General features: G+C 38.7%; 1 protein-coding gene across 8 annotated transcripts in view; it reads left to right on the top strand.

Moving 5' to 3' along the window:
- Window positions 1-23,291, top strand: part of NBEA (neurobeachin) — a 672,618-nt gene that overhangs the window by 638,647 nt on the left and 10,680 nt on the right. For 3 of the 8 annotated variants that reach the window (XM_040267082.1, XM_040267081.1, XM_040267086.1), the window contains 6 exons: window positions 8,389-8,451; window positions 8,771-8,860; window positions 11,634-11,826; window positions 13,667-13,738; window positions 15,648-15,803; window positions 16,329-16,499. In XM_040267082.1, the coding sequence (XP_040123016.1) occupies window positions 8,389-8,451; window positions 8,771-8,860; window positions 11,634-11,826; window positions 13,667-13,738; window positions 15,648-15,803; window positions 16,329-16,499 (745 nt within the window). The remainder of the gene's footprint in view (window positions 1-8,388; window positions 8,452-8,770; window positions 8,861-11,633; window positions 11,827-13,666; window positions 13,739-15,647; window positions 15,804-16,328; window positions 16,500-23,291) is intronic. The other 5 variants (XM_040267088.1, XM_040267085.1, XM_040267083.1 and 2 more) reach the window with 2 other exon arrangements.

Genomic DNA, 23,291 nt, shown 5'->3' with positions numbered 1-23,291 from the left:
AGCAGTTTCACTACTGGTTATATATCCAGAATTAAAAGCAAGATTTCAAAGAAATATATTGCATATCCATGTTCATAGCAGCATTATTCACAACAGTCAAAGTGTAGAAGCAATCCAAGGGTCCATCAGCAGGTGAACAGATGAAAAAAGTATGCCATTTAGATATAATGGGATGTTATTTGGCCTTAAAAAGGAAGGAAATTCTGAGGCTGTAACAGGAATGAACCTTGAGGACATTATGCTAAGTGAAATAAGCCTGTCACAACAAGACAAATTACTATTTGATTCCAGGTACTTAGAGTAGTCAAAATCAGAGAGAGGAAAAGTAGAAGGGTGGTTTCCAGGAGCTGTAAGTCGCTCAGTCCTGTCTGACTCTTTGCGACCCCATGGGCTTCTCCAGGCCAGAATACTGGACTGCGTAGCCTTTCCCTTCTCCAGGGGATCTTCCCAACCCAGGGATCAAACCCAGGTCTCCAGCATTGCAGGTGGATTCTTTACCAACTGAGCCACAAGGGAAGCCCAAGAATTCTGGAATGGGTGGCCTATCCCTTCCCCAGCGGATCTTCCTGACCCAGGAATCAAACCAGGGTCTCCTGCACTGCAGGTGAATTCTTTACCAACTGAACTATCAGGGAAGCCCTCGATATCAGGGAAACCCTTCCAGGAGCTGGGGGAAGGTGAAATGAGCAGTTGTCCGGGGTACGGAGTTTCAGTTTGTCAAGCTAAAGAGAGTTCTAGAGAATATGCACAATAATATGAATGTGTTTAACACTGCTGAACTGTACACTTAAAAATTGTTAGGATGGTAAATTTTACACTGTGGAATTTTATGTGGTAAATCTTACCACAGTTTTAACAAATTTTAAAGGGATAATCAAGAGTTTAAAAATAGCCCTATTTACAAAAATGTGGGGCAGATTAAAGTAGATAATCAAGGGAAGGTGAAGCCCCCTGGGGTTAACATCTGCTTGCCAGGCCTAGGCTTGAGGGTGGAAGGGGACCTGGCAGGAGAAGTAGCCCTGGGAATTGGGCACCCAGCAGAACCTGTGGCCTTAGGTAGAGAACTGCAACACAGCCAGTGCCAGACTGTGACCTGACAATAAGGGGAAGACGCACAATAAATGCTTTGCGTTCTATCTTGCGTCCCAACCAATCAGAGGCCAACCCAGTACCAGGGATGCGGTCCTTGGAGACCATCGCCCAGGGGCAAGGATGCTGATCCAGCTCACTTCTCTGTGCCCTGAGTGAGCCACCACTCTGGAGCAAACTTATTTAAGGCATTCAGGGTAGGACAGCCACTACCTTCTCATTAAAATACATGGATTTTTCTACCCGATTTGACTTATTTTTCAGCAGAAAAATTGAGTGAGCCTGCCACCTGTGGCACTGACCTAATATATTTTTTTAGATGTTCCAGACAGAGCTTTTTTATCTAGAGGATATGGTGTTTTTCACATTAATTTGTTAAGTCAATTATGTAATATCCGTATAATTCATCATTCCAAGGAGGAAGTATAGGAATCAGCAGGAAGAGAAATCTCAAGTATATATGTGCATATGTGTATATATATGTATTAGCTTTATACCAAAAGAATATATATACACACATATGTGTATATAAAAATTTGCTGATATATATATATATATATCAGCTTTATACCAAAAAAATAAAAGCAAGCACTGAGGCAAGTAAATGAGCAAATTGGAACCCCTTCCTCAGATATTTTCTAACACAGTCTAATAGTTAAAGCAAATATGGTCCTTTTTTGCTTGAGTTATCAAATATTTGCTTAAATACTCTAATACTTTTGTGAGTGTAGGTGGCCTACAGTCCATGGGGTTGCAGAGTCCTGCAAGACTTGTGACTAAGCACACATGCACACATAGGTTTAGCCTTAATGCAGTTGATTGTTAAAACAAAGGAAGCATCTTGGTCCTCCTGTTTTGTAGTTTCTGTGAAAAACTAGAAGCAGTCTAATATAAAATAGCATTTTAATTTTTTATATAGTTAAATGTTTATAAGGCAAGAAATAATAAAGTACAGATATTATTTGCTTGATTTATTTTGCTATTTTTCCAGCATTAAAAAGTAATGCTTTATATGATCTTGTTTTATTGCAACAATAAACCAGAAGCAAAGGCTTATCACTTAAAATACATTCTACCATTAAGTAATCTTTCTTTTTATCATTTCAGGCTTTCAGAATTCCATATTTTTCCTATTTGATAGAGAATTGGTAGAATTGGAGGTAGAACAGTGATAAAAATCACATATATATTTTTAATTGTATTATATGTTGAAGTTGTATTTTCTGGTCAAAGGGAAAAAAAAGAATATCCACTCTCAAGCATTAAAATAAAATCATTCTAAATAAGAGCTGTATACTAGGATAAGCACAACATTAAGTAAATATTTTAAAAATCTTTTTCTGTTCCCAAGCTTTTACTTTTTTTCTGAAATTGGCTGAAATTTGCTGATAATTGGTAATTTGAACATAATCTGATTTTTTGCATTATGGATAGCATAGCCTATAGTACTTTACGAAATGCTGATTTTTTAAAAAACCATTTAAAAGAGTTTACAAACCAAGGAAAATGGATATAAAACAGGTCGTTTGACAGCCTACCTTATTAGCTTCCTCCGACTATCTCTCTCATGGCACTTAGACCTGATGGCATTTCATCTGAAAGACAATACTAAATTAACATTTGCAAAAGAAAAGACTGGAACTTGTAAAGATTCTATCAGAGAAAAATATATGTGGGCTAAATTCATTTGCACTGAGGAAAAGAGATTAATCAAAGTGTTTATCTGATGCATACCAGGGAAAGTGTAAGTAGATAATCAGACTACACAGAGGGAAGGAGAAAGCACATTTGTTCACCTAACTTTTGTCTTTTAGAGTATTTTGAATTTACCATTAATTTGAACATCATTCTGAACTTTGACTTAACTGTCACCACGTTTCCTTGTACCTTGGTTGTGAAATTTTTTGTATTAATGGGCAGACATGCAACACACATGCACCGCAGCAGGTTCACTTTCTTTTCTGAGGATTTAATCCCCAAATTTGGGCTTCCCTGGTGGCTCAGAGGGGAAAGCATCTGCCTGCAGTGCAGGAGACCTGGGTTCGTTCCCTGGGTCAGAGAGATCCCCTGGAGAAGGAAATGGCAACCCACTCCAGTACTCTTGCCTGGAAAATTCCATGGACAGAAGAGCCTGGTAGGCTACAGTCCATGGGATTGCAAAGAGTCAGACACGACTGAGCGACTTCACTTTCTTTTCTTTCTTTCTAATCCCAAACTTGTATCTTTGTTCATATAGGAGGTAGAACTTTCTTGGGAGGAAAGGCAAGATGGAAAAACAAAACGATTAAGCAAGAGATACAGCAGGTCAGAGGAATAAGGCTTGTGTCACAGCTATTGCAAGCACATAGGGGGATGACAGAGGATGAGGTGGTTGGATGGCATCACTGACTCAATGGACATGAGTTTAAGTAAACTCCGGGAGTTGGTGATAGACAGGGAGGGCTGGCGTGCTGCAGTCCATGGGGTCACAAAGAGTCAGACACGACTGAGCGACTAAACTGTACTGTAGGGCCTCTTTATGCAAATTTAAAAAGTCACCCTCTTCAGGAGGTTGAACTACAAAAACGGCTCCTTTCTTTGGTCGATTCTATCATTCATTTAACCCCCAACTGGGCATCTTGGTATGTGGCATCATCGATGACACCCGCCATACACAGTGGGGAAGTTGACCTGTGGGGAAGTTGAAAGACTAGAGAGAGCTCGTTGAGAATAAGTGGGGAAAGGGAGAGCTGGATGGGGCTACCCAGGTGGCTCAGCAGTAGAGAATCTGCAGGAACCACAGGAGACTGGAACTCGATCCCTGGGTGGGGAAGAGCCCCTGGACCTGGACGAGAAAATAGCAACCTGTGCCAGTGTGCTTGCTGGGACAGTCCAGTGAATAGAGGAGCCTGGTGGGCTACAGTCCATGGGGGTTACAGAGAGTCAGACATGACTGAGCAATGAGCACGCGCACACAGGAGAGCTGCTTGAAGGCAGGGGTAATTTTGTAATTTGACAGGTGGGTCCTGGAGTATTTTACAGAGAGCCTAACAAAACTAAGGAGAGGAACAATCAGAAAGTAGGGAGGACAAGAGGGAAACACTGTGCATGGGAACTTTCCCTGGTAGGAGCTTTATATTCCATGTAAGCAGGTAAACTGAGTCGCGTGTCATGTGTGTATGAACATCATATGTACCATTCAGATGTACTTATATTGTCCTCCTAAGCATAATTCGGTTCACATTTTCCTTTCCTCCTCTGCCTTTCCCTGCAGAATTCCTGTTTTAGAACTTCCCCCAAGGTGCTAAAAGCAGTCTTTTTACCTTCTAATTTAGAACATACCTATTTCTTTTTTTTTTATTATTGAAGTATAGTTGATTTTTGCAGTGTTTCAAGTGTACAACACCTGTGTGTGTCATACATATTACACAACTCATGTTGTCTCATATACAATGTTAATTTATCCTTTCTTCACTGCAAAGGGCAATAGACAATATACATAATGCAATAGATTTTTTGTAACATAAACTAAAGTTTTGGCATTCGATTTTAAAAGGATTCACAAATGCTGATGTCTGTAAGTGGTCAGGCAGGGGATAAACTATTGAAGCTGGGCGAGGTGGCAGTTTATGCGCGGGTCACATGAGCGATGGGCCTTAAATAGGAGTCTCTGTGCTCCAGCCGAGTGTTACCACACAGGAATGATGATGCAGTCATGCAGGAGCTTCTGATTCTTATGAGAGAATTCAAAAAACCCCAGTTTACTGTATGAAATTTCCCGACCTGTACATGTTGACTCAAATAGAAACCGTGCCTGTGAGCTGAATCTAGCCCATGGGATGCCAGTATGTGACATCTGGCTGAACGTAAGCCCCTATGACATCCTGGCTAGAATGTAACCTTCACAAGAGTAGTCATCTGTATCTGGTTTTTTTTTTTGGTGAGTATCAGAGATCTCTAGAATGGTAGGTGCAAAATAAATAAATACATGTCTTAATGAATAACATTATCTTTCTGACCCATGCAGAGCAATATATAGAGAAATGGAAATATGTTGAATTTTTTAAGATCCCATTTCTGATAATATGGAAAGAATCCAAGTTATGATTAACTTTTAGTAGTTGTTTGGATATTTTCTACTTGATGTCTTGGGAAATTCCATTAAATGGCAAAAAAATAAAAGTCCACATAGCAAAAACTCTTTTCTATGATGTTGACCAGCTAATTTCTACTTAACCTTCAAACCTCAGCTCTTGTTCTTTTTCTGGAAGCCCCTGTCCTTACAGCCCTTCTCTCCCTCCCCCATCCTCCACCTGAGTCTGATTGTCACTCCTTGGGGCTCCCTGGCCCTCTGGGCTTGCCTCACCCATGATCCTCCCTAACATGTACCTTGATGTCCTCATCTCATGTCCTCATGGGCTGAAAACTTCTGGGGGACAGTCTGCTGTCTGAGTTTGTATGCCTTGGCGTAGAGTAAACATTCAAAAGATGTTCGTTAAGTTATTTCTGTGGTATTGAGTTGTAAGAATCAAGATCTCTGAAGTTTTCCTTGCTACTGTGCTTTTCTCTTTTCAGGCTACCTTTTGGTTTTGCCCAAATGCCCTACCATTTCCCCACTTCTGTATTCAGACATTTTTGGAAGGACTAAATCACAGCCTTAACCTGCAGAGAGTTGCAGGCTGAGCAAACAGACACACATAAAGAATTCTGTGTTGAGTTCCATGATAAAGGGGAAGATATGCTGTGAGAATATGGAGGACATTGATTATGATTTAGGACATCTGGGAAGGATTTAAAACCCTGCCCAAGGTTAGCATGAAGGGAGGTGTTTTCTTCTCCATCAGAACAACTGTTCAATCTTTATGCCTCATAAGTTGCAGGATAGACTGTGTATATCTTCAGGCATGTGCCCATAGAAAATACCTCCCTCCCTTTTTTATTTTTAAAAGATTTAATATGTTTAAAGAAATGAAATAGGCAATCAAAAATATGAGCTAGTAACAGAGAAATGAAACCATAAAAATTCATCAGTCCCCTACCCCTTTCTGCTCTAGTTTTATTTGTATTGCTGTTCAAAGCCCAACCTGACCATGGAAAGGTTTTCTCCTCAGCATCACTTTTAAAAAATATCAAAATCTTTGAACATATGAAAGTGGAGAGAATGATATAAAAATAATAATATAACAGATTTCCACTTGCCCAATAACGATATTCAGCAGTAGTACCTCCCATCTTGGTGAAAAAACTTTGATTACTTTCTAAATGTGGGAGAACCAGTCAAGAAAATCAGTAGGTGCTCAGGTACCATTCAAACATTTTAATAGACTTAGGAGAGACAACATGCTTTTTCAAGATCAGAAAGGTCTGATCAATTTAAACTCAAAGGGTAAGAAATTATTGGAGGACAGGGTTACATGATAGCTAAAAGATAAATATTGAACTAGGAACCTTTAGGTCATAAAAGCATGTGATGTAGATCATAGAGAAGAGCAATTCAGTTTAGTCTCAAAAGAAATAAATGTTGAATGTTGGGAACAGATTGTCTTATTGAAAAGGTAAGATTGAGTACAACTTAAACTTCACCCTGATGCCATTTGAAGCATTCAAGATGTATATATGTGCATGTGTACTCTGCCTCAATCCAAAAGGATCAGTGGCAGAACCCAGTAAAGTGAACTGTACAGATGATTTCTAGAAATAAAGTCAGTATCATAACATTTTCTAATATAATTTTAATAGTGCCCCTTCAGGAAAAAAATTAAAGTCAAGCAAAGCATGTTTATTGATTCACTCCTTTTTTGAACATTTAAAAGCTACCTACTCAAATGCAGGGCACTGATCTAGGAATCTAAATGTGTTTGATTTTACTTCTGTCTCCTTCCCCACTCCCTGGTCCTCTATCTGGAGGAGTAAAAACACAAGTAATAGTAGATACCATTATATTTAGTTTGTGATGCATTAAGCTAGGTATTGGACATTTTCTAACCAGGGCAGCTTTTAACAATACAATTCTTACTTTTTTTTTTTTTTTCAAATAATTCTCAGAATTTATTGTTAATAATGTGAACCTAACCAGAAATAGTCTCTCCCCTTTCTAATCATAAATCTTGCTTTGGGGAGATGAAGTATGATGGTATCTATGTTAGCACAATTTAGTCAGTAGTCACAGTTCTCATGGAGAAGGCAGTGGCACCCCACTCCAGTACTCTTGCCTGGAAAATCCCATGGATGGAGGAGCCTGGTAGGCTGCAGTCCATGGGGTCGCACAGAGTCGGACACAACTGAAGTGACTTCAAATAAATGTATACATTAAAATTGGACAATACTTAAAGAGATTTAGTAATTCATCCTGTTGCCTCTGCAAATAAAGAGCCAAAGCCCCATCTATGCCCTTGCTATAATATGGCAGATAATGATGCATTCATGTTTAATATTGCTCATAAATTTGAAAATTCACAGTTTTATTGATAAACATTTTCTTAAAATGCAGTCCAGGAGGACAGATTGTTAAATTTAAAGACTTTATAAATGAGAATTGAAGATAGTGATACGATTAGTGGAAGGGCTGTGGCAAGAGTCATCTACCAATTTACCTGACTCCCAGGCATTCAGCAGTGACTTTCATATTTCACTTTTATGTGCCACCAAACTGTACACAATTTTAGGGGAAAAATTTACATGGTAACAGTAATAATCATAGTAAATATTGTGCTTCCTCTTATTGACTTAAATTACATACTTATAATATTTCAGAAAAATACTTCTGTTAGTCTGGTTTAATATATTGCAGTTTTTGGCTGTAAAATTTATGTATAGAAGAAATACTTAAATCTCTTTTAAGATTTTCTCTTTGACATACACACCAAAAAGACATATTATACACTTCATACAGTTTGAGATCTAGAAATATTCATTGGAATTGACAAAGTCTCGTTAATATTTCCATCTGCATAGGTTTTGATGACTTTTATTGCATAGGTTTTAATGACACATTGCATAGGGTTTAATGACATATTGCATAGGTCAGGATGCACCAAGAATTATTTCCTCTTTGGGTTAGTTCTCTGTAAAATTTCAGAAGATTTTTGAGAGGAATGAATTCACAGCTTATAAATAATATTTCAGAATATATCTTAGAATAGCATAGCACACTAAACTGTATTTTTTGTAGTGAAAGTTTTCCTATATCTGATGACTATACAGAAGTCTTAAGGTTCTTTCTACTTATTACTCTCTGAATTGATTAGAACACATGCTTATTTGAATTTTATCTTGTATCCTTAGTGGACTTTATGTTTCATTCTTTTTTTTCCCATTAAGATCCCAGAAGCTTATTTCATTAGAGATCCCCATACGTTTCTTCTTACAAAGGACTTTATTAAGGTATTTGTGTTGTATTTAGTGTTCAGAGTGTTCTCTGGTCTCTAGCTGCTTGCATGTACTCACAGGATAACATTTCCACATTTAACCCCAGCTTCTAAATAAGAATAGTGACTTAACGGAAGCATGTTTGGAAGGAGAAGCAGAGCTTGTCTACAAAATACTAACACTTGGATGATTCTGCACCTTGGGAGAAGAGCACCCGGTGAATTTTCTGGACTTTTTTCATGGCTGACTTGGGATACACTTTGCGTTGTCAGAGTGTGTTGACCTCTCTCGTTGATGCATACTGATTGTGACAATCACTCTCCTTCCCCTGCAGGCCATGGAGGCACAGATACAGAACTTTGGACAAACGCCATCTCAGTTGCTTATTGAGCCACATCCGCCTCGGAGCTCTGCCATGCACCTGGTAAGACATAGCCGCTTGCGGAACATTTCTGTCTTTCTTTGTACCTGAATAGAGTTCAAATAAAACAGTGATTTTTTTAGCAGTGTTTTAAAGCTTCTCGATGTATTGCTTAACTCTTCAGCCTCAGGATATACTGATTACCTAGAAAGAAACAGAGAAAGGAGTATAGTTTTTACCTTTAAGTTCGGCTTCAGCTAGCCCAATTTTGGATTCACAAAAATTGCCTCCCTCTCTGTTAGGAGTTGGCTCATATACATAAACTCCTTCATACACATACAGGCTTATTTATAGACATAACAGGCACCAAAATTAGGTTACACTTATAAATTAGAATGATAAATATAAAATAAACACAATCTAAAGGTAGCTAGTTTGATCTTTGGGGGCAAAGTGTGGTAGAGGAAGTAGTTCATTTTAAGAAAAGGAAAGAAATATAAAGATAATGTACAGCCTCTTCATGGCAGCAGTCAAGAAAATAGATTAAAAATAAGGACCTCAGAGCCAGATTTGGGTCAAGCACCATGTCTCCCACGAACTAATGAATGAATTGGGGGAGGTATTTAAGCTCTTTGTTTACATTTCAGCCTGTGTAGCCTGAGGGTAACAAATCGCACCAGCCCTTAAAATGCAATGACTCAGTACTGTGTGTAGCACTTAGACCAGCCCCTGGCATACAGCTACTCAATAAATGTTAGCTGGTGTTATATTCTCAGTTTGCAAGGGAAGAAGTAATATTATTTTCATTTAAATCTGAATCTTTTAAGATCCATTTTCATAAGAATACGGCCCCTTTTCAGTTTTTAGCAGTTAACATTTCTCTATTTAATTTGAAGGTAAAAATTTTTCTAAGAAACTACTTTAGAACTTACTTTTTCACTGTGATTTTCCACTAAGTTTTTACTGAGGGGAAAAAAAATGCTTGACGGCAAAAATGTATTTGCAGAATGATTACAGTTTATCAACTTTTCTAGATAATTGTCAAGGGACCAGATATCCTCATACTGGAGTAAAATGCCCTGCAACATGGTCCATAATATATGTGTAAACAAAAGTACAAGTTGTTATTGTGTGACAGAAGTATTGTTCATACCTTTCATCTATCCTGGCAACTACTTTACACATTTGAATCGCACCCCTTCTGTGTGCCAGGCATGGCACCAAGCATTGGCAGTACAGAGGCGAGGCATCCTCTACACCGTCAAAGGGCTGGTAGTCCCTCACCTACTGAAGCATAAATAAATGTGTGTGCTTGAAAACATTTCTTTTCCTCTACAGTAACTCAGCTGAGCAATTTCACTGTTTAGTCACTAATGAACTCTGCTGCTTGAGGTGGGTACTCACATGCAGCCAGTCAAGAGAGGCTTTCACCACGCATGCTGTCCCCATCCCCACACCCAGGCACAGCGTAGACGTGGAGCCTGCAGACCTGAGAGGAAGCTTTTTTAACAAACTGTCCAAGAGAATCTCTCTTACACTTTATTCTATGAAATGCTTTGGCAGAAGAGTTTTATCCCCATGTTGGTTTTCTCTGTTTAATAATAATAGTAGTAAAAAAATATTTACCCTGGAGAAATGCCAGTCAGAACTCATTACTTTCCTAAGGGAAATTGTTAGAGGCTAATTTGGCATGGAACTGTTTATAAAGAAAATCAGCTTTTTAAGTTTATGTAGCAGAGAATTCATACACACATACACACACACACACACGCCTATATAAAATAGTGAACAATTAGAAAACATGCATGAAAGCTAAATAGTGGTTATTTCCAGCATTCTTATCTGTCTTTTATGTAATAATGTGTATAGTATTTTACAACCCATGCCAGTATTCTTGCCTGGGAAATCCCGTGGACAGAGGAGCCTTACAGACTACATTCCATGGGTTGGCAGAGTCAGATATGTCTTAGCGACTGAACTACCACCACCATACTACTTACTAGTAGTACTAATAGTGTCTCCTTTCTGTCCAGTCATATACTAGATGTTTGAGAAACAAAGATTTAAAAAGCAAAGTGAGTGTTGTCTCTCAGGAAGTTCACCATCGAGCAGGGGAAGGAGCCTAAACCACGGTCATCAGAGACACAGCAGAAGCGTGCCTGTGGAGCACGGACAAGGGAGGCTGTGAAATTTTAATTATTTAGACTGTAGCCATGGCCCCACATCAGCCAGGTGAAAAATGAAAGAATCAATTCACTTCGTGTTTCACGTAAACACTGTTGGGAACTGGCCTGACTGATCTTTCCACCACAGTGGCGTGGTAGCTGCACTGAAAAATTACACTGCAGCATGTGGACATATCTCTAAGCTAACTTCTTAAATCATCTGGAAGCATGTTAGTCACTCAGTCGCGTCCGACTCTGCGACCCCATGAACTGTAGCCTGCCAGGCTCCTCTGTCCATGGGATTCTCCAGGCTAGAATACTGGAGCAGGTTGCCATGTCCTTCTCCAGGGGATCTTCCTGACCCAGGGATTGAACCTGGGTCTCCTGCATTGCAGGCAGAGTCTTTACCATCCAAGCCACCAGGGAAGCCCCCTTCCATCGTCTGGCAGCACCTAAATTACAGCTGGTTATTAATAATTAAGGGCTCTCTCTCAGCAACTGTGCAGAGTGCCTGCTCATTTGGTTGTGCCCTCCTCACAGACCAGAGCGCCGACTGCTCTGCTGTCTGCTTGTGCTCATGCTAGCCTGTTTTAATCTCACTCTCCCCCACGCTGTCACTAACTGTGTTATTCTTTTTGTTTTCTTTGTTCTCCTCCCTTTCTATTCAACAGTGTTTCCTTCCACAGAGTCCACTCATGTTTAAAGATCAGATGCAGCAGGATGTGATCATGGTGCTGAAGTTTCCGTCAAACTCTCCAGTGACGCACGTGGCAGCCAACACACTCCCCCACCTGACCATCCCTGCGGTGGTGACGGTGACCTGCAGCAGGCTGTTTGCTGTGAACCGATGGCACAACACAGTAGGTACGTGGGCCTAAGGGAGTCACTTACTAGCAGGGTCTTAAAAGCTGTGGTTCAGGTAAGTGCGTGGAGGGCTAGCAAGTGTGCCAAATGAGCTACAGAAGGCAGCAGAATAAATAATTGCCAGACTTCACTAAATAACTCGTCTGTCTTCTTCATTGCTGCTGTGTTATAGTGCCATACACGGTGCAGTCACTCAGTCATGTCCAACTCTTGTGACCCCATAGATGGTAATCCACCAGGCTCCTCTATCCATGGGATTTCCCAGGCAAGAACACTGGAATGGGTTACCATTTCCTCCTCCAAGGGATCTTCCCGACCCAGGGATTGAACCCTTGTATCTGCATGGACAGGCAGATTCTTTCCAACTAAGCCACAGGGACACTCACAGAATGCTTGGCTAATGGTTCAGTATCTAATAAGTATTTGATAAATTGAAGCAGTTCTACAAATAATTCAGGTCCTCCCACCCTGCTCCTGTAAGGGGAAGAAAAAAAAAAACATAAATTTTATCCCATACCAAACAAAAACAAGTTTGAATCTAGGTGGTTTCAAATCCTTTTTCTCCCACTTGATTAACTCATTTAGGAAATGTCCGAATGACCACTTTGTGTCATGTGGTCCTGGGCACTGGGAGGGCAGCAGTGGACAAGGCAAATAGCGTCCCTCTCTTGGTGGAGCTTTGAGTCCGAGAGAAGACAAAATCTAAACTGTTTAGCTATTTCATGTGTGTTTGCTCCAAACTCATTCCTGAAGGTTCCAGCCAGTACATCTTGAAGTGATATAATCTGTCATGAAAATTCGGCAAATTGATATTTCTCCAGCCAGGACAGCAGTGGATGTGACTAAATGATTTAGTTGGCCCAGTTCATTACTGATATGATCTCCCTAGAAGCCTCCAGATCCCCACTGTCTCTAAGTCTGAATGGCTGAGCCACACCAGGTTCACCTGAATCTTAATTCCACTGACTTCTACATCACTCTGGAAAACCAGATTACTTTTTAGCTTAATCTCCTAAGAATTTCTGAATACCCCTGTTTTATGGTTATTGGTAATACTTTCAACATGAAGTTGAGTGACTTCCATTCACTCAGAAATATGGAGAAGACATCTCTTAAAAATATCTGGGGTTGGCTAAAAGGTTTGTTCAGGTTTTTCCATAATACTTTATAGAAAAACCTGAATGAACTTTCAGACCAACCCAAATATGACTGTCTTAGCCTCTTGAAATATTTTGCACTGAGAGAAAGCTATAAAGATTTGATTTTTGTTTTCTTTAGAGTTGTTCTAAAGTTTTATATGTTACCCCATGTAAGAAATTATGACTAAAGAACTCAATTAAGCTCTAAATATTAATCCTCTGAAAGTAGCTTTTAGGTTAAGATTTTAGGTGTGGCTCAATTGTATACCTTCAGTTGACTTGTCATCTTTTGAAAGAAGCTGGAAGGGATGGAAGTCCCATCTTCCTCTCTGCCTTGGCCCAGGTTAGCCTGTGCTTACACCCATTCCTACATGTAGACATAACCTTTTCTTAGATTTCAGCTCTCTGATAGATTCCAGAAATGTTATAGTCTTCTCTTTTATCCAGCTTTTTCTGTTGTTAAGATAACAATACTCTTCCCAGCTTTCTCCATCTTAAGTGGAAACCAACAGTCCCTGTTGTAATGCTTTTCTTAAGATTTGTCTTCAAAAACATGTAGTGTGACTGAATGAATATTACAGTAATTTACCAAATAATTTTTAAGAAAATATATGTTTTGTATAATTGTTATAAAACACTTATTAGGAAATTCCTCCATTCTGAGAACTTTATGGTCATTTTCTCTTTTAATTAATCTTTAGGCCTCAGAGGAGCTCCAGGTTACTCCTTGGACCAAGCTCATCATCTTCCCATTGAAATGGATCCACTAATTGGTATGTTAACAACAAAAAATGCATTTTCATAAATGCTGCCTATCCACAGATTCCTATATGGTTATTTATCACAAATGATAGTTGAATGATACTTTTTCTGTCACAAATTAATGTACAAATAATGTAAAATTGCCATCAAGGAGCTGTGCAAATCATAATATGTCATCTAAGAATTTTTTGTTATTAAAATAATGATTTGTGGTATTTTCTTGGTATTTCCAGAGGTCATTTAGGTTGGTTCTAAACAAGGCATATAATTCCAAACTGTGCTTTCTTTCAGCCACAGCTCTTCTTTAACAACTTTATATTATTTCCAATATATAAGGACTCAAAGCCATTATTAAGAAAGTTGATACTAAAGAATAACTTTTCTGGAAATCTCCATTCAATAGAGCTAAGCATTTTTTTTTTAAGTTAAGATTTCATATGAATTGCAAACTCAGGAGCTGTAACTGTTTGCAGCAGTATTCAAAGTATTTTTAAATAATCACATACACATTTATTAGCTGTGTGATGCAGAACAAGTGCCTTAATCTTTCCGGGCCTCAGTTTCATATCTGTAAGATGGTTCCTAATAATGTTCATTCTGCCTCTTCTCATGGGATCATGTGCGAGCTAAATAAGAAAAAAATCGAATGTGGTTTGAAAAATTATAAAGCCGTAAACAATTTACGGTATTTTTTCCTTAGATTAATTCAGCCTTCATCTTTGAACCCAGAAATAAGATGCAAGGCAGCCATTTAAGTTAGTTACCTATACTCCTACACAGAATAGCACTTACATGTCTCTCGGAGAATATATGCTTAGGACAAGGAATATTTTTCAAGTGGAGTCCAGCTTCTAGCTTTTTCTCTGCTAAAAAAATAGCAACAGTTTCACATACAGCTAGAGTGTAACCGTGGAAGATTAATAGCTGTATGTATTCTAATTAATCAAGCACCAACTACATAGTTTTCAAGGGACTCAAACCTTTGATTTTCTTCTCCTTTGCTGTTTTTTTAATTTTTTTTTTTTTTTTTTACTTTTTGCCTTCTCTAGTAATTATTATTATAGTGTTAGTCGATATCCACAAATAGTAACGCTTAAATTTAATTGGTGTTAGGAAGTGACGGTGCTCTTCTACATCTGCATTTTCTGTTTAAGAATTCAGCCCAGGGATTTGGCCTGAAAGGACGGTGTGGAGTAAGGGACAGGCTGGCATGCAGACAGACACTGGGGAAATCACAGGGCGTCTCTGAGTTCCTGACTTTATTCAGATTCAGTCCCAGTGCTGCCCATGACTCTCTGCCTGTCTCTTTCTTCCCCAGCCCCTCTCCCATCTTTCTCATTCCCCTCCTCCCCTGCCAGCCCATTCTGGAAAGGCTTCTGTTTGTTGACAATCCAGGTCTTTAAAGCTGCTGACCTAAAGCTCCCTGAGGGGCCACCTACATAATAACACCCCTCGCACAAATCCCTACTTTCTTCTTTTCCCATGAATCATAAAGGCCATCAGAAAATGACAGATGGGGGCAAATATGAAGACATTTTTTCCTTATGTAATATACTTCATATAATATTTATTCTTTATTATTATTGAACTTGTTGGACAATAATGAACTTGTGCAGGGTGAATATCTATTGAATTAAGTGCATATAAATATTTTTATTATGTTGTAAATTCCCGTCTTGAATTCCTCATATCAGTGGAAGAACTACTTAAATTTCCAACAATTTTTAAAATATATGGTTCATAAATAATCATTGCTACTAAACAGTTTATATTCCTCATGAGGAAATGCTAAAATCTTAATCATATAGCATTAGAACCCATTTCTAGATAAATGAAGCATAAGAGTATTCCTTCTGTAAGTGTTTGGTGAAACTCTTCATAGAATCTCTCTTTAAATTCCTATATCTGTTTTATGTTTAGCCAATAACTCTGGTGTGAATAAACGGCAGATCACAGACCTCGTTGACCAGAGCATACAAATCAACGCACATTGTTTTGTGGTCACGGCAGATAATCGCTATATTCTTATCTGTGGATTCTGGGATAAGAGCTTCAGAGTTTATTCTACAGAAACAGGTAAACTGAACTATGAAATACCTTATCCTCATCAGAATGCCTGTTGTTTCACCTAAAGCTTCATATGAAGTCATACTTTTTAATGTAGGCGGAATCTTGATGCCAAGATTCCAATTAAATGTCCAGATTGTAGGTAATTGACTGCTTCTAATTTCATCCATTCTGAACTTTAGCGTGAGTTGAGCCCTGAGTTCATGGGACAAAAGGGACTACTGTCCCCTACCCCAAATCAAATCCAGTTAAAGGCCTTAAAGCTCCCCTTAGTCTAGCCTAGCCCAGGAGGAAAAAAATCATGATTGTGTTATTTTATAAGTTCTTTCCTTAAAAATAAAACCAAAGTGATGTTCTTGTATCATTTTTTTCAGAAGGGATTCAAGAACCTAAATCTGTAGCTAGATTTGAATTACCTTGTAAGTTTGCAGGTCTATTGAGTCACTTTCCACAAATCTAGTAAAATAAAGTTAAGCTTACTACCAGTTAAAGAAAAATAGCCATTGGATTCGATCTGCCATTTCTGTGTTGCAGGGAAGCTAACTCAGATTGTATTTGGCCACTGGGACGTGGTGACGTGCTTGGCCAGGTCTGAGTCGTACATTGGTGGGGACTGCTACATTGTGTCTGGGTCTCGCGATGCCACCCTTCTGCTCTGGTACTGGAGCGGGCGACACCACATCATAGGGGACAACCCGAACAGCAGTAAGTATTGGTCTGGAATTGTCCCATCAGATTGTAAATTCCTTTAATTTCCCTAATAACTTTTGCTGGGGTTGTAAGGATCTTAAAATAAGAAAGCTTAAACAGCATTGGAATATAGCTGTATTCTTTTTGGAATATAGCTGTATTCAAAGTGTAAAAAGAGAGCAACCATTGTAACCTTCAGCCTGAGGAAACTCCCAGATCCCCTCACAGTGACCATCTGCCCAGCTGCCCTTCCCCAGTCTCCAAATGTCCCCATCCTTTCAGAATTTCCTTCCATGTCACGTGGTCCTTTCAACTTTCTGTGATTTCTCTCAGCTGAATGTATTCTCTCTCTTCTCTGAAATTCCATACACTTTATTTGTGCCTCCTGAGGACACTTACTGCTTTCTGCCAGGGGTATAGTAAGTATCTCTGTTTATTTATTTGACAATGATTGAGTACCCCCTCAGTTTAGGCATGGGGGGAACAAAAGCTGAATAAGATGATTTCTTTGTTTAGGTTGATTCCTGAGTGTTTTTTATTTAACAGTGCTCCCAAAAATATTCCATAGGGAAAAAAGGTACTCCAGAGTAAAACAAACTTTAGAAAACACAGCATATATACTCTTATTCTCTATGTAAGCTCTGAAAGCGTCACACAAATATGTCTGTTGATGTTTGCATAAACCAGAGTTTCTCAAGGGCTTCCCAGCTGGTGCAGTGGTAAAGAATCCAACGCAGGAGACACAGGTTTGATCTCTGAGTTGGGAAGATTCCCCTGGAGAAGGAAATAGCAACCCCACTCCAGTATTCTTGCCTGGAGAATCCCATGGACAGAGGAACCTGGTGGGCTACAGTCCATGGGGTCGCGAAGAAATCTCACACGACTGAGCACACACACGTGCACATGGTTTCTCAAACGTTTTCTGAGGAACCTTTTGCTCATGAAAGAGCAGTTATTATTCCTGTGAACTGTTGTTCTGAGGAAGCTCTGAAGCGCACCATGAGACCCTCTCTTTGGTTCTGATTCTTGGCATAGTTGCACACATTATAGGTTTTCAATAAATACTGTTAAATGACTGAGGAACTAGATAACAGATTTCCTAGAAATAATTACTGCTTTTAACTACCAAGCTTGTATCTCCCGTAAAATAGAGAATGATTTCTGTAAACTGTTAATAATGGCGAATACCTAAACTAGGGTTATTCCAATTATAATTCATACATTGGTCACAATTTTAACAGTACTCTGCAAACATGAGTTTGGGAATATTTATGATGAAACAGAGCTAAGAATTTCCCAGGAATACTATGTACCTGCCACTGAAATACTATAGAGAAAAAAGAAATGTACAGGAGACCAAGGTATAACTGTGAGAGAGCTGGGCATGGAAATCTTCATATGTATATGAAGGTAGTGAGAGAATGAATGGCCAGGTGATTTAGATGATCCGGTGATTTATTCTTGTCGCCCATAGCTAGAGGTGAAGAAGAGTAGATGAAGCATCTAAAAGTGTATTATGAAGCTGTGTCTCTGAGTGTAGGTACTGACTAAGAGAAAGTATGTGTAATTATACATTTTAGCCTCTGCTCCAAGTTGTGAGATATTGATTTGAGGAAAACACATATTCAGTGTTGCTTGATTTCCAACCAGTGCAACTAATCAGCCACCAATTCTACAGTATACAGAACATGATACTCTAACTGCTAATAAGTTATTTACTCTTTTTAAAACTGTATCCCTAAAAAAAAAAAAAGAGCTTTGTTTTTAATAGGCTTCTTGTGGTATGTGTATGTGTGTAAAATATATTTGACCTACTTTATTATTATACTTTATTATTCTTAATCATGGTACATTATCACATGTATTTTGTCTAGATGTATTTTTATATATTTCCGAACTTCCTTTTTTGAGACTAGTGTAGCATTCATTACAAGAGAAGTTGAATTGAGCACCAGAGCTGTGTGGTATCTTCCATCTATTATTGACACAAATTAGAAGTTATCAGATAGAAAAAACTTTATAAAGAAGCAAAATAGTGTTCTAAATCCAATTAATTAACATCTTCAAAATGAAGCTCAGAAATGATGAAAATGATGTTTCCAAAAAGAATTCATTTCTTAAAAACTACCATCTGGTAGTAGAGAAGATAATATAATGTCTTGCTATGAGATTAAAAATGTTAAATTATAGTAATTATCTGTTAACTACTTTATTTTCTAATTATATTCTAAATGAAATGATGGTTGACAATTGATTGTATCTTTGCTCCATCACTTAGCAAGAGTAAAATGTAGTATTATTTAGAGTATTCAAAGTTCCTGTGGTAGGAGCTGTGTAATAGGAATGTTTATGCTAATTCTTAAGAACAAAGCTGTGACTGATAGATTTGCTAAAATGTAGCATTTTATTTAAGCTTTAAATAAAGACAGGATTATCCCTAAGAAATTATTGCATAATATTATGTATACAGTATTATCTCCATTTTGGGGGATATATATTTTTTTATTAAAAACTGTCATCATCATGATAAACCTAAAGGACTTTCATAACCCCCCCCCCACCCCGGCCAGGACTTTCCTAGACATTTAATGTGAGCATATATAGCATGGTTCCACTGTATTTGTTATCCTTAACATAAAAGGGAAGAAATGCTCTTCTAGATTAAACAGGATGAGTTGCTAAAGTATTGGCCAAGCAGCAAGCATGTACTGATGTACTACTGAACATGTGCTGTGTCCTGGTACTGTCTTAGCAGCTGGGAGGGCTGGGCAGTCAAAGTCTCTGACTTTCTGGGGTTCACCCAAAAGTCTGTATTATAATCTATATAGACTATATGAGTCACAAAACTGCTTCTCCTGCTTGGAATTATCAAGTGTACGGAGTACTGCATGAATCATGAATTCCTATCAGATAATATTTAGTTTCCTAAGTACTTGTATCTACAAAATGTTTAATGTTGTATCTTGGGCACAGATGCATGATTATATAAAAACTGATTTCAGCTTTTTGCCACATGGATAGTAAAAATCATGATAGTAAAAAAAATAGTTAATTAATCTGTTAGAAAAGGCAACCTCGCAGCTCATGTAGGCATGCCTAGAGAGACCATATATGTTGGTCAATTCACCTTTTGCAGAGGCAGTCAAAGCACACACTGAATTGACTGTCACATCAGGGATCAGCCATGGGTATTTGCCATCAGAAAACTCACAATATGAAAGGAAAAAAGCTTTTCTTTTTCCAGTTTCAGTTTAATCTGTTCTAGCTACCAATTCACAGGTCAGAGAATCAGGCTATATGTGCTTTCTATCTCATAATGCATTGCTACACAAGACCAAAAAGCTAGTTACGTCTAAATTCATATTAAAGTGTGGGACACAATGCCCTTAGGTTTCAAGGGTTGTATATATTAACCTAGACTTGAAGAGGGAAGTCCTGGCATGAAATGTAATATCCCAGTAGCTGTTAGAATTCAGGACTTGGTCTTGCTGTGGACATTAAATTCGCTTTATATGTCAGAGGCTGAATCATATTTATCCAGCACACCACCATAATATGATAGGATTCATTTGCTCACCTTATGCGCACATCACTAAAACTTCCTCAAGATAAACTCAAGCACTTTAATAGATGTATGCTTCTTTTACATTGTCATTATTATTTTTTAATGGATAGCTCTATTGATGTCACAGAGGAAAAAAAATAATGTTTCTGCATTTTTTTAGGTAAGTTTGAAAGAGTTAATGGCTTCATTGTATCAAATACATATATTGTTATGACTAACTTGGACATCTCATAAATAAATCTTTTTCTAATTGTCTTTACAGTTTTTATGAATTTGCCGCAAAGACAATGAAAATGTGTAAGCAAATGATTACAGAGTTTCAGACCATAAAAGAAACATGCAAAGGCTACCTGGCCTAGGTTCCAGTTGAATTAATTATACTGGTTTTATTAATATATTGCAGGCTAATATTCACTGCTACTCTTTCAAACTTGCGACTCCAAACATAGACAATTGTAAATAGGTGCCTGACGAGATAACACAATTGCAGAGATGTGAAGGACACACGCTTTGATCTGAAGCAGACTCTTACACAAATTGTGAAACTAATTTGGAAGTGATAAAAATTAATTTGCACACTTTAATTGGAAGCAGGCGACCGCCTGAAAGGAAGGCGAGTGGAGCAGGCAATCTGTGCTCAAAGCTGATTGAATTTTTTGTCAGGCAGGTATCTTGGACTTGGCCGCTTATCCTCCTGAGCCCTTCTCTACAATATATTACAGCCCATCTCTGACTGGTGTTCTTTAAAAGGATCAATGCTATTCCTGTTGAATCCCTGGAGCCCCAAATTTTATTGATCTTGGGACTTGACATTTCTCATTACGTGCTGTAGCTTCCAACAAGATAGTCACAAGAGGGGCAAGTCAACATTGTCTCTTCAGCAGACACTTAAAACACATCAGGACCTCAGCTCCAAATCCAGTCTGCTTGTAAAGTATGTGGTTTTAATGTCTATACCAGATACAAGGTGCTGGATAGAGAGCTGGTTGACATTTTTTTTTTAATCATAGCAACAGGAAACTTTGAAAGAGAATTTACTGTTCATCTTTGCAAATCAAATCTACGAATACACTTTGAGTCATATGTGTAAGAGCTTGTTATTGTGTTTTTCAATTTCAGTTTTGAAAAACAAGGCTTTAGCTCACGTTTGAGCATTATGCAAAACAAACCATGAACTGAGAAGCCCATTGAAAAGGAGACTCCAGCTGTGCACACATCTTTTCCCTGGGCTCCCATTGTGTAAGCCTCAGCTCTGGACACTGACACTCCTGCCAGCTCCAACCTATCACTAAACATCTGCCAAATCACATCCCTTGCTTTGTCTGCATCTAGCCTTCTTTTCAAATGACCATCCTGGTGCCCAGCTCCACAGTGGTGCTATAGGGGATGAAGAAAGCTTGGACAAAAAATAACCTAAAGATATTATATACATTATATATTTATATATAATGTATATAATTATATATTTTGAGAGGAGGTGTAGTTATGTGTGTAATAATTCTTACCTTATAGGGCTTTCTGGGGGCCAAAAGACAATGTCCATAATGTAGCGCCCCTAGTACAGGGCCCATTCTGCAGGAGACCTCCTCCCGTGCCCTCAGCCCAACATTAGGAGACTTTACAGGGTTCTTGACTAAGAAGGGGACTGCTTGCCACTCAGCTTCTGCTTTTCCTTACCCCTTTAAAGAACTGAGGCTGCAAGAGTCTTTGTCTTGAGCCAGAAGCAATCTAAGAAACAGAAGTGACTAATGTGCTTTCGTGATCCAGGTGTCTCGGATCTATACCAGCGGGATCTCTGGGTGTCTTGCAGAATCGCACCTCCTAGGGAAAGGCAGGCGGATGATACTGTAGATTATTTGGGGAAGAGGATGGTAGCACAGTTGTGTACTGTGACCTAGATCCTAGTCTTGAAGGCTCAGGACTTCAAGGACAGACATCTGCCCTGAAACAGCAATGCTCAGGGGAAAATGTGGTCAGTGTCCTCTCTGAAGAAGAAAAAGAATAACTTAGACTTAATGACTAGATAGGTTTATGTCTATCGTCTGTTTTTTTCAAGTATTCCATGAGTGCGTGATAAAATGAAACCACATCATGGGACTTTTTCCAAGCCATGAAATGTTTCTATGTGGGCTACCTTGTGACCTGTGGAAAATGCAGGCCCAGGTGTTTCTAGCACTTGGGCCACAAACCTCCGCAGCAGGCCCTCAGGTTGCCAAGGACACAGTATCTCAAGAAGGGACTCCTCATGACTAAAATGATGTCTAGCGTGATTTTTTTTTCCAAAGTAAATCTTGAAATCAGAAAGCCCTGATGAAAATACTGCACCCTTTGAAATCTCTTATTCTGGAAACTCAGGTTAAAAATCCATCATTTTTATATAGGTATAAACATGACTGAAAATACTTTCTGCAGTGATTCTGCAATGACCCCACAAAGGCCAGGGATAAAATCTGAATGTCATTTATCATCAGGAGGTTCATTTTCTGACTCCAGCAGAACCACACTGAGGATCACAGAAAATCTCTGCTGTTTTTGTTTAGCTCTAATTTAGAAGAACCCAAGCTTCTACATATTAGTAGTCCCGTAAATGAGGTTTAAAATAATAAGGACCATGAGTAATCTTTACTTTGATCACTTCTCTGAAAGCCACAGGCTATCACGCTGAAAGGCTCTCTTGTCAGTTCTATGTGGATAGCAGCATCGAATACCTTTGTACTGTTTTCCTCATCCATTTAAAAAATATTGAAATGACTTGTGATAAAAATGAGATGGAACCTGTTTATTGTAAGCCTGGTATATTTGCTCTTTCCAAATACTTGCCTATGAGGAATCTCAAAATCGGACTTTTTTTTTTTCATTCATCATAATTCCATCACACAGAAAGGTCTTCTCCTGAGAAAGTGACTCTGGAAGGAGGGCAGTGGTGCTCTGGTCCTCAGAGGAGAGGTCTCACCTGCACCTCCCTCTGTGCAGCGCCCTTTGACCCTCAGCTACATCCATCAAATGTGATGTGACACTGACGGAATATTTCTAGGATTGTGAATGATTGTCCGGGTGGGTGACATCTGTCCCTGGCAGTGAAATGAAATATAGGGAATATGTTTACCCCCCGACTCCCGCTGCCGCTGCAGATTCCCCAACTCAAAACCCCAGAATAACGTGTTATTTACACTTCTCAGGGGCCCTACAAGATCTTCTAATAGTCAAGTTTCACAGTTTACTCAAATGACCTGGGGAAATTG

This window comes from Oryx dammah, unplaced genomic scaffold, assembly GCF_014754425.2.
Source record: "Oryx dammah isolate SB20612 unplaced genomic scaffold, SCBI_Odam_1.1 HiC_scaffold_24, whole genome shotgun sequence".
NCBI lineage: Eukaryota > Metazoa > Chordata > Mammalia > Artiodactyla > Bovidae > Oryx > Oryx dammah.
The sequence above is the reverse complement of the archived record's forward strand: the minus strand, read 5'-3'. Positions and strand labels throughout refer to the sequence as shown.